Source organism: Poeciliopsis prolifica, unplaced genomic scaffold (genome assembly GCF_027474105.1).
Source record: "Poeciliopsis prolifica strain line A6 unplaced genomic scaffold, Auburn_PproV2 SCAFFOLD005, whole genome shotgun sequence".
Taxonomy (NCBI): Eukaryota; Metazoa; Chordata; class Actinopteri; order Cyprinodontiformes; family Poeciliidae; genus Poeciliopsis; species Poeciliopsis prolifica.
The window spans coordinates 5688606-5701500 of record NW_026562380.1 but is presented as its reverse complement, the minus strand read 5'-3'; the positions used below and the strand labels follow the sequence as shown (position 1 = coordinate 5701500).

The window sequence follows — 12895 nt, the reverse complement described above, 5'->3', positions numbered from 1 at the left end:
GTGTTGAAGCACTGGCATAATGAACGCATTAGGCTTGTAGTTGAGCAGACACTGCACAAGGAGTTGAAGGGAATTGGACATCTGATTCATACAGGAGGCATTCAAGCACAGACCTCCTCATGTTAACGTCGACACTAGCAGCCTTCAGTTAGCCTTAAAACATAAAGGTGAGGTTAGGATAGCTCTGTGGCACAAAAAAAAAAAAACATGACAGTTACATTTTCTGCATGAACTCAATCTTCTATCATGAAATTTTAGTCCTCACAGTTCTGCTTGGTATGAGCTTCTTATAGACTGAGCTGTTTTAGAGTCTTGTCACTTTAAATCCAAATAGCTGCTGCAGTTTAGATTTAAATAGCTGCCGCCCACCGATTGAACGTGTACACCCACATGTGAAAATAGCTGCAAACAGATGCACAATTATAAGACTGTACATCTTTGAGAAACAGAATTTGAGCTTTATGCACAACAAGAACACAGCAGTAGTAAGTCTGAATAGTTGGTAAACACTAAAATATTCGTCTTGTACATAATGTGCGGTGGTAAAGCCAGCTGACCAAACGTGCTGCACTTCTGCTTGGGTTGCTAAGTAACCGGCTGGGCTTGGCTGGGGTTGCTAGGTAACGGCACTGGGTGACTCAACAATCGGGGAGATTTTTGAAAAAAAAAAACACTCAAACACTGCTGACTCACCATAAATCTCTCTGAGAGAAGATTATTTTATGTGTTCATAAAAAGAATCTAACTCTAGGATTATTTTTCAGGCTGTCGACAGAAAACGCCCAACACTCCAGGCTCCTCACAACAAACATCAAACATTCACAGGCTCTGTGCCACGGGGCCTCGTGATGAGCAGCACGCCTTCATACACACTTTGGGCAGTTTGCAGAAATAAGTCAGGCCCCTGTGAAGCTCCTGTTATTCTGCCCACCTGCAGAGCAGCCGGAGGAAAAGTCACAGCGGCCAAATTACCGTGCTGTCTGGAATGGAAGGCGGCTCTGGGGGTGGACCAGTACTCTGGACCCAACATGACAGCCAGGACTTTGATAGCTCTGGGAGCCGTGCCGAACACAGAATTCACTAAACTGACAGCACTGAGACAGGTCAAATAATGTCCCCGAAGGAAGAGTCGGTTATCTCCATGCAGGTACAGCAAGCTTCTAAAACGTTAAGGCTTCAAAACCAAAGAAATGTTACATAATACCATATTAAAAGGCTTTAGTGGCCTTTTAATAAAATGCCAGAAAGAGTGTCAGAGTGACCCTTTTCTTCCAGTTAGCCTCACAGTTAGTCAGGTGGCTGAAAAAATGTCACTACACTGTTGTTGTGATCTGAAGAAAAGCCATTTGGCTGTTTGGAAGCAGTCAAATTGTTCACAGCGTGACATTAAGGCTGCCTTGTTTTCTCCTTCTAACTAATTATTTATTTCAACTTTGAATATGAATACACAGTTTAACTATATATCAAAATAAAGCAAACAGTAAATATATGTTTTAGATAAGATTATAACCATAGTAACTAATATATTTAGTTACTATTACAGACTTTGGCTGTAATAGGATTTTTGGTTTCTACTTAAGAAAATAAGGTTTGTACTTTTTATTGTTTTAAATTTTGTAGGATATTTTAACTAATACCATGAGAATCTTACACCAGGCCATGTCTAATTTCATAAAGCATTAGCAGATCAGATACTAGCTAACTGAAGATGCCTCAAATTCACCCATTTGTGGCATTTTGAACTAACATCAAAGTAAGCCAGACGGCCTCCTTAGTACTCAGACAAAAACAGCCTCTGTACCTTTCTGTCCTCATTCTCATCGTAATCCTCACCATCAGTATGCTGCCCACCGTCCTAACCTTCCTCCTCGATACATTCCCATTTCAATGTGATTTCATTCTCCATCATTCTCAAGGGCCTCCTCCACCACTTGACCCCATGCTGCTATTATTCTTTCCCCCACTGTCCTCCATCCGTCACAGAAGGATTTGGTCCAGCTTGCATGCTGGCAAATAAACTTGGACAAGGGCGCCTGATAGTCCCACTAAGGACGAAGCCTTGCAGCTTTTCTTGCTTCTCAGAGATAATTTGGGGCGCTCTGAAAACGTGGAGCTGCACCACATGACGGTAATGTGCACGAGTATAGCTCTTAATTTGAGAGCTATTATCACAGTAAGTCGAGGTTTAGGAGTCTCAGTGTGATTACTGAAGAGTATCTGTAAGGGTCACCCCTGGCAGCCTCACAAAGAAATCCTACAATGCCACCAAATTACACCCATAAATACTTTCTGAACCTACACTACAGAACTTTTTAAATTTCGGCTGTTTTATTATCAACACATTTCTGATTAAAGACGTACAGCAAAGCAATGGCTTTTAATGTTATGTAGGAGCAACTACATCACACTGACAGCAACATTCTTCAGTTTGGGTATTATAACCGAGGAAAAAAGACTGTTAGCCTTTTTCAGTATTAGTGGGGTACTTCCTCCAACTTCACTATTAAATTATTTTCTATGACTGGCATGAGACAGATCTACAGTTCATTCAGGTTGTGAAGGAGCAAGAGAGCAAAACTTTCAGAACAGGAAGGTTATCTGCTATCTGAGATTTTAACTTCTGTTTGTGATAAAACACAATGGTCTTTCAGAAATCTCAAAGTTCAAGTATTGACATTCTCAAGGAAATGCACAAAAATAGTGCACTATTTTAGCCACACTGATTGATAATCTAATAAATCAAATATTATATTTGTTTTTGGACAAGAAATACATTCTCGTTTTACAGAAGTTGCTTCTCAGATACAGAGTAAAAACGCCATTGCTCCTAATAAAAGTAATTACCACTCAGGCCAGAAAGGATTGAAAAATATTCTGGGTTTTCTTTATAGATTTTTATGTTGTAATTCTTTGTAAGAAGAGTGAAATTTATAACAGGAGGTAAAGTTTTACACAAACCAGAAGCTACAAATTGGTCACAAAGCCTAAAGTCAACCTAGTGGGTTGATTCACAGATCATTTTGGTGTTTTATCTTCCCTTCTTATTTTATGCAATAGAATTTAACAGATAAAAATGCATCTTCTCAAGATAGTTTGATATTTTCTACAATTTGAAAGGTGCATTGGAAATGAGAAAGTTTTATATTTTAATTGTTATTCAAAAATGTTTTGTTTTTTTTTAAAAATGGGATGTTCTTTAAAAGAATCGATGTGAAAGGGTTTATTTTTATAAAAGAAAATTAAACAGAAGGCCACAAAGTAGGAAGGCAAGAAGAGCTGTGGTAAGATCTCCTGTTGTGTTTCTGTGTATCTGATAACATGTTTACAGGTTTATTTTCAGCATCAGCTCCGATCTTTACTACCAAGCGGCATCGACTCATTATGCTTTAAAAAATAATTAACTGCATCCATTTTTCATTAAAACAGAATGCGACTCCATTATGGTGATGCGCACGGATTTAATCACCGGGCCTTCTGCTCCAATATTCAGAACTTCTCAAGGCAGCTCTCCTCATTTTTTAAATTCTCTCACCTACGAAAAATCAATTTCTCTCTGATGATCTAGGCACCAGAAATTTACATAAACAAGATCAACCCAGGTTTTGTTCATGTTTGTGTTTTTTGCTTGTTTTGTTAACAATCAATGAAAGGTTAGGCAGCACAGATCAATACCTTTCTTCAAATACATGGAGCTCTGACAGGACAGAAAATCCAAAAATATTGAGCTTCATTTAAAAGATGTCTAAATCAGATCATTCATGAGATAATTTAGCCTGAAAGCAGTTCTGAAGAAGTTGCTGTTTTTGTTTACCTTCAGCTGACAGTTTGAGTCAGCGCTACACTGACATGAAACCTTGAAATATTCGAACTCCGGCTCTCTCAACTTTTGTCCCGTCTGCTGACAGATGGTACCTGAAAATCTGATATCAGCAGCAAAGACTCGTCTCACTGAGCGCCGTCACTAAAAACAGGCAATTACACGAGAATGAACCGACTTCCCAATTAGGCACAGAGTTAATTAAAGCTCAGTAAGTCTGTCGGCGTGCCCCGGATTTTGTTTGTTGAAACTGAAAGTTTAGAAATTATAAAAGCAGAACCAAACAGATGTGAGCTGTGTTTTTTAGGACTTATTTCTTATCATCTGATAAAACATAGGAAAGTCCAAAGCAGTTTACCAAATGGCATAATAGAGAAAATTAAACATTTCTTTAATTATTAAATTTCCAGGAGTGCTACAGAGGGTTTCCTCCTTCATATAGATTAATAGCTCAGTTTTGGTGATTTTAAAACCCGAACAAATAAAGCAAAATGAGATTTAATCAGAGTGTGTCGCTGTTTGGAAGATAAATGACATATCTGGGCTGTTTACGATCTACTTAGATGTCACTCTCAGACAGAACCCCATAAAAGGAGAAACTGACGAGGAGACACTCGATAAATTCAGATCCTCTGACTGAAACAAAAGTTTGATATAGCTGGGGAGCTTGTTGCATCTGGGATAGCAGGTCAATGTCAGGCATTTGTTTTATGAAACGATCGAAATCGTCAAATTTTAATCTGTAGTTCTTTCTCCCGAAATACTCCATGAGGAAAGGATTTCCAGTAAAAGAAGTTAATTAGAGCTGCTGGGATTTTGACTCATTAGTTAAACATTTTGTGCTTTTACACAGGGACTAAACAATCTTCTTAACATCTGTCCTTTGCTCTCCAGTATTTAGGTCTGCTGAGGGTCTGTTTGACAGATGTTCTGGAGTAAAAAGGAGGATGACTTTCTTTAAATGTTTCAACTTAACCACAAATCAGCAGCTGAGCAGCAAATATTTGAAACATCACTTCAGAGTAGGATTGAAAATAATAGCCAAAGTTGATTTTTTAAAAATAATATAAACAATTGATCATCTTTTTTTTTTTTACATGACATTACATTTACAATTAATGTGTTTCAGTCAGTAAGCTTCAGGCATAAATTTGGCTGGATATTTTGTAAAAATAAACAACAATGGTTGAATGCTATTAAACTGAAAGATGCTGGAGTCGTAGTGTTCAGGGTGAACCATTAAGGCTGGGCAATAACAATAATTTGTGGTATTATTATTATTATTACAAGACCAACTTTCAAGTATCTTTTCAGCACATTAGAGGAGCTATTTTTAAGTTAATAATTTCTTTATATTGTTGAAAAAGTAGTAGTTTTGAGTTCATAATAATTTTTTTGCATATTACAAGTCAAAATGTTTTGTTCCACTGGTAGATTATTTCACATATAACTAGTCCTTTTTTCGTAAATACGGAGTTATTGACTTAAGCTCTTACATCATGTTAGCTTTGTCTTATTGCAAGTGCACTAAGATATTTGCACTAGAAACTAGACCAAAATATGTTTTAAGATTTTGTGTTTGTGCAACGTGCCTAAAAGGGGGGAATAATGCATTTCCCCCCCCAAAGAGTTGCATGTTCTTCGTACTCCATCTTTGTCAGCTTCAGTATTAACCATCTACTCTTTGGAGCATCCCTCAGCTCCAACCCTCCTGAACGAAAGCAACATGGCTCAGCTCCAGCGAGGAACAAACATCTCTGTTTCTTCCTCATTGAGATTTCTCTCTCGTCCTCCCGCTGCTTTGACATTTGACAACTGTCACCGTTCTTTTTCACAAGGAGCTGAGCTGCAGACGCATCGGAAGGTTTATCCGAGAACTGCGGCGCTGCAGAGGCTGGCCCTGTACGCGTGAGGGTGAACGCGGCCGTGACCCACAGGAACCCCGCGGGAGCTGCAGCTAAACCGACGGATGCTAAAACAAGGAAAGAGGGAGGGAGAAAAGGAGAGAGTGCCAGCTTTGGCAAGGAGAAGACAAGTGTATCATACTGCAGCAATGCAGAAGAACAGAGGAAAGATATGGAGGAGAGGCTGCAAAATAAAAAAAAGACTCAACAGTGCAGAACACATATTGACAGATGGGTTTAGAGCCACTTTATTATGCACAGAAAGCTTGCATACAGCATATCTGCTTCCTCCAGTTAATCCTGTTATGACAATATCATCTTCAGCTGTACCAAACTGAGGCATGAGGACCTGGCAATGCAGACCCACCCTGCTGAGTCTCGCATGTCTCTTCTCTCCCTCCCTCCAGTCCTTGCCCTCTGCACAAACAGCTCCCTCAGGAGGATACACGGCACAAGGAGACACACTTGGGTCAACAGAGAAGCTCACCATTAGTTGTGTTGCTTCTTCCCCCTGTGAATAAGGCCAAGACTCCACAGCAGACACCTTTTTACTATCCAGCGATGTGTGTAATGTAGGGCTGTAACTAAGGGTGCAAGTCATTCATTAGTAAGTTAATCTAAAGATATGATTGTACTTATCTATTGACAAACGATTAAATGATGATCAGTCATTTTCCTAAAAAAACCATATTTTCTCTTTTATCAAGGGGGATTTACCATTTCTCCATAACACGAATTGGGCTCATTTTTCATAATATAATTTTACTAAAGCACATATTTTTTACTAAAGCACATAACATATGTGCATATTTTTATGCACATATTTTTATAACATGAAAATGTTATAAAAATACTGACTCAATAAACAATCAGTATAATACTCAGATTATTAACTTTATATATATTTATAAAATATAACCAAACAAGAACCTCTTAGGTTGCTGAATAGAAGAGAAAAAGATGAAAAGAATAAAACACTTAATCCTCCATCAACAGAAATATTCAGTTTCTGCGAACAAATTGGAGAGAAACTGCTTGAGCCCGTCGAGTGTTTATATTTCTAAACAGAACCGTGTATAGGGCATTTTGCATCACACATGAGAATCTGCTTGGACCGTTTCACTTTCCTGGTCAGGGACGCACTCTCCGCCATCTTTTTTCCTCTGAAAACACCTCAGCTTAAGGATCAAAAGTGGCGCCCTCTGCTGGATGGCGTCCAAACTACAACACTGAAATAAAGTCTAAGCATGCGTTATTAGTTCATTCACTGGAACTGATTGTAATCTAATTTTAAAAAATTACCTGAGAGTTAGCTGCAAGTCAATAGATTGTTTGCATTCCTAATTCTTGTTGAATTATGTTTCACTATTTAGCGAACAGTGTTTCTACCAGGTGATTTTTCTGTGTTGTGAAAAGCCCTCACTTCCACCAATGAGCTGCTGATGAATACTAAGTGCCATTTACTTCCAAACATTTGACTGTCCTCTCTGCAGCGTTATTAGTGAAGCTTTAGCTGTTTTTAGCTTCTGTTAAATCATTAAATCAATGTTATATCTTCCACCTCCATTGTCGCATTTTAGTTTTTAAAAGTTAATGTGGAATGTTTTATTTCTCATCTATATTTGCATTTTAAAAAATCATGCTTCATATGTGAGTGATGTTCAAGAAGTATTGTATTTTAAGTAATAAAATGCTATTTAAAAAAGGAGCTACCCAAGCAAAAATTCCAGATTACACTTATGATTCGTTAATCGTCAAAATATATATATTACTCAATTACTAAAATAATCGTTTACAACAGCCCTGATGTAATGCATATATTTACTATGTTGACCTTTCTGAGCCTGTGCAAAATGTAAACAGTTTGCAGAAAGGAGCCACTCATCTTTCAACCACAACACCCTGTAAAACCCAACAATGTCCTTTTATGTTTGACATAACCCAATGACATGAATACATATGCTTATACACATATGTGTATAAGCACTCCTGCTGACAATGCAGCAGGAGTGCTTATATACACCCTGCATTGACGGTCAGAGGAGATAATGCACCGATATTCACAGATCTGCAAGCACTCAAGGAACAAATATCCTGCTCTCATCATCAAATTTTCATCCCCATGCAAGCTCTGCTAACTGGGCCAAGTGTGTTTCCTGGAAAAATAAATAAATATGAAAAAATACACCTCAACCTTCAGCCGATCTTTTTAACCTAATGCATCTGTTTTATTGGATTCCAGCTGGCCTTTACTCATAGCAACACAGACCAATAAGAGTTGTGCTCTGAGGAAGAGAAGGGAGTGAAGGAGAAAGTGATGATGGTGAGAAGGTGCAGATCTTAGAACTGTCTGTCATGTTTGGTTAGAAGGTCTCAGGTACCAATCCTCAAGCTGAAACTCTGCAACAGTTTGGTGCCCGTCTGCAGACACACTGGAGACCTGCCTGTAAAAAAAACATCTCACTTCTGAATAAGTGAATATCTGTAAAAATATAAATAAACTGAACGTTTTCCTCATTTAAAACAAAACTGAACACAAGCTGAAGCCTATAAGTGAATACTTAACCATTGATGCAGCCCACTGCTGCTTGATGTGAGATTTTTCTGAATGAACAGCAACATGTTCCACAAACAGATGAAACATTAAACATTTGCTGATGGTAACAAACTGCGTCTCTGTGGCAGAATGACACTAGTTTCAATATCCAGCTGGCTTTCCGGACTAATACAGGCCGAAATCTTGGCTTCAGAATATATCAAGAAATTTCCCAGCTGACCTTTAAAAATGACTCAACATGTGCAATAAATGATGAAATTTCAGAAAAGCCTGACATTCCTGGGACTCATTACTGTCACCCATCAATAGGCCAAACACTAGCTTGATCACGGTTCAATAAAATATTGATTTTCATTTGAGTTTGTGAAATGGCAGAGAAATCAATAACCCAAACAATGAGGAATCAATTTGTGCATGTCACTTTCTTTTACCAACACACACAAAGGCATGCAGAACACTAACCTGTGAAGACAGGGCAGTGGTGGTCTGGGTGAAGAGCGTGGAGTGGGTTGCTGACCGTAGGCCATGAGCTCTCCTGACAGTCTGACGGGTGAAAGTAGCAGGCAGCACCTCCTGCAGAAGGAAAGACACAAACACACACACGTCAAGTTAAGGAAAAATCATTGGCTCAAAGAAAATGAGGCCAGCACAGACCCTTGTAGATATATTTACACTCAAACTTTCTCTCATTTTGTCACATTCCATTCACTGATTTTAATGCATTGTAATGAGATCTCTAATGTTCTCAGATCTGAGAACATTAGAGATCTTGCCACCAATTTCTTCTGAATTTTGAACTCGACTTTGATTACGCCAATCCAACACATGGTATGCTTTGATCTAAACGATTCAAATGTAACAGTTCTCCACACAAATAGTATTTTAGATATATGCCATAAAGTTGCATTTTGACCTCAACTGAACAGAACTATGTCTACATGTTAGATGTGTCGACTCTATGACCTGTGGCAAACTTCAGATGGGGCTTCTCCTGGACATCTGTCAAACAACTGCTTGTCTTTTGGCTTTCAAGGATTATTCCGCATTGATCTTTCAATTAGCTTCCACCTGTTTTCTCATTAAAAAGGCAGACTTACGTATTTTTCCACCACATTGTTCCATTTTAGAGCCTAAAAAAGTAACTATTACCTTCAATTGTAATAAAAATTTAATATATATCAAACATAACTTAAGAAACCTGACTTCACCATTCAATTTCTTGACATTGGACCTCTGTCTCTATAAGAAGCTCCTACTCTTTGTGACATTTTCCCTTTCAGCATGTCATCAAAACAATGCTCCACCATTATGCTGTTTATACTTGTTCTTATATGGAGTGTTGGACTGACTTGTAGTTTGTATGGTAAGTTCAGCAGATGTGCAGTTCCACCAAGTGTTTGCCTGTTGCTGCTGCCGCTAGTCTAAAGGAGCGATCCTCCCTCCACCGATTCATAGTGGGGATGTGTGTTCATTTTGATGTCTCTTTTCCATCACATGTAGGCCAAGATGTTTATTTTTATGTCATTTGACATGGTCATTGATCTTCACAATGCTGTGTACTTTCTAGTGTCAGAATATCTGCAAACTAGATATGACTAAATCATTGATTTCTGAAAGCTCTTGGTTTCTTTTAGATTTTCATTTGTAAAAAAAGAAATCTGCAAAACCGTTTTTGCCTTATGGACTGAGATGAGGTAGCATCAGTATATGCAGTGCATGTCTGGGAGCTAAAAATAGGCTTAAAATAAGACTTCAAAGTGATAACTTGGTTTTATTTGCTATTTTTATCACAGCAACTTTGCAATGTCTCTTTTGTATTGATTCGGCAGCCGACTGAATGTCAAGTGAAATTTGCCGCTTATGTTTTAAACAGCGAGTGATCCAGCCTACTGCTGCGGCTCACACCTGCAAATGAAAGAGATGATCAAGTCTATACAACTCAAACTCTCAGCGCATTAATGTTTGAGAGAAAGCAAGAAGGTAAGAATATGTCCCAATGCAAATAAAATATATGATAAACATGTCGACAGCTTCTCACTTTAGGACGGGCTGCCAATGGGAAGTGTTCAGAGGTTGTGCTTTGGACAGATTTTTCTCCTCTGGACTGAACATCCTCTAAAAGTGCCTAAAATACTTTCACCTTGAAACTATGCAGTCAGATGCTCCCGGGCTGCGAGCGCTGACAAGAGATCAGATGGAGATAAAGTGGAATTTAAACACAGAGAGCAAAGTACCTGCATCAAACCACTGGACCTTTACTATAGCTTGTTTTAGACTAGATGCTATGTAAGTCAGATTGTTGATGTCTTTAGACCCAAGCTGTTTAGTATTTTAAATGGTTGATCGTTTAATGCCCTCAGTATAGCACAACCTTGAGCGTCCTCTTAACAAATGTACTAGAAAAATCTTCAGTCAGAGGTTTCTTCAGAGTCACTGTAACTAAGACCTCAACAAGAAATCTTCCCTGCCACAGCCTTAAGCAACATCTCTGAAGAATCTTGACTTCACATAACATTTAAATTTCCATAAATGGAATCAATAAGGAGTTTTTTAAAATTGAATTGAGAAAAAAATGTTTCTGCCCAGAATGCGTGCAAAGAGCAAAAATCTGTAAGAACAGATTAACTGAATTTATTTCTAGAAGGCGCAATAGAGAGAAGACATGTCTGCTCTTGCTGCGTCGAATTGACAAAGAGCTGTTTTGTATGGACTTTGACAAAACAGGAGAGAAAACAACCATGTAGCACCTTCGATCGGGACTCTGTTAAGCTGAGTAAAGAATGAACAACTGCTGTAAAGTATTTGTTAAACCGTCTACATCTGAAATTTCCACCTTGTTCATGCATACAGCACAAATATTTCCAATCTGTTGCTTGTGTTCGCACTATTAAAAAAAATACGTCCGAATGAGTAAAGCACCAAAAATCCCACAGCACCCACCCTGACTACAAAAGGTTGCAAAACACAATTTCAAGCAACAGTAAAGCTGATGCAGTCATATATTAGGCCAAATAGTAGAAAATCATGTTAGCAGAAAAAAAGAGCATTTTTGCTTTGCTCATAATCTTAATGCTTTCAAGCTGACTCATGTGCATGTTTATTAATTCATTAAACACAAAAGTTAATAGTTGCTTGTTAAATTTTTCATTTAAGTGGGATCTCCTTCACTCAAGAGTTGTTTCATAACAAGTAGCAGTTTGCTAGCCATCAAAAGTCTAATTAATGCCAATGTCTATTTTACAACTTTTCCGTCGTTACACACACCATTACCTTCATATAACAACTTCAGCTGTCTTGAAAGCCAAGACAGAGCTGTGACTGTCTCCTTGAGATTTTGGCAAACCAAAAAGAGTGAATTGCAAAAGTAATGATTAAACTTTTCAGTATTTTGTTGCAAATTTCAACATACTTTATTTGACTTATAAGATATAAGTCAAACATACCTTACAGTTTATTTAAAAGTTTTTTTTTTTTTACAAATAAAAGTCTGAAAATTAATGTAGATAGCTACAGCTCAGGCGGGAGACAGCCATTAGCATAAATGTGGCCTTTAGAGAAGAGAGGAAAGACGTCCCGGTAGCTGGTTTGCTACGAGCAAAGTATGTCGTATTTAAATAATTTTTTAAAAAATGGTTTACCAAAGATTAAGAGAATAATCTTTGGTAAACCATTTGATTAAAGTCTAAACAGGGATGTTTAAAATCATCCCTGTTTAGACTATAATCAAACTCTGGATTGTTTTTCTAGGAAGTCTGGTTTGTATGGGGAAGTGTAAATTTGTAATCGCAATGTGAGGTAGACCAAAAAAGGGAACTTGGTTCAGTTAAAGTAAACGCTGCATATGTAATTGCCAAGTGAACTGGACACTGCACCAAAAGTAGGAAGCAAACTACAGTGCAGGGCATTTTGGGAAAATACAACCAAATCAAACACAAGTCAAGCATTATCAGGAGGACAGTTTCCTTCAATGTATTATAAGCCTGGTGGGCCACCAGGCTTTATTTGGGACCCCACCAGGCTTAGCATTGTTAATTCATTAATTTTTTTTTAATTATTGCCTTTTTTTAAGACTTGGGATGATGGATGGACCCAATTACGGCCCAATTCTGACATAAAACCCATAAAGGGCACAAAAGACACTTCTGCTATAATTACAAACTTAAATTTTTGGTTTTTCATATAAAATTCCAGGAAGACACCTGAAGTTTTAATGTAATACTACAAAAAAGGGAAATAAGAAAATATTTGCAAGGGTCTCCATTACAGTGAACATTTCCCTTTCATTCGTCAGGGAATGGCTTGTCCTATTAAACTCGTTAAACGGTGTAAAATCTTCACTTCTCAGGACGCAGCCAATCCAGACGTCCAGTCCCAATCAAGATTCATTTTCCTGGGGAAGAGCTGCGATCATCACCTTTGGTTTCTGCTTCCTTTCATCTCCACATTTCTACAGCTGCAAACAAGCAGAACTAATTGGAGAAAGGACGACTGCGAACAGACCATCCATTGTTCATAACTGTGTTTGACTTCTTCTGAGCACACACGCAGCAGCAAAATTAGTAGGTTTCCAAGGAGACCAAATTCAACAACTGGCCACACTTGCAGTCTCAAAAAGCA

The 12895-nt window shown here is 38.1% G+C and overlaps 1 protein-coding gene across 1 annotated transcript in view; it reads right to left on the bottom strand.

Moving 5' to 3' along the window:
* mcu (mitochondrial calcium uniporter) overlaps positions 1-12895 on the bottom strand; it is a 59183-nt gene that overhangs the window by 21975 nt on the left and 24313 nt on the right. The window contains exon 2 of the mRNA XM_055029602.1: positions 8741-8851. Coding sequence (XP_054885577.1) covers positions 8741-8851 — 111 coding nt within the window. The remainder of the gene's footprint in view (positions 1-8740; positions 8852-12895) is intronic.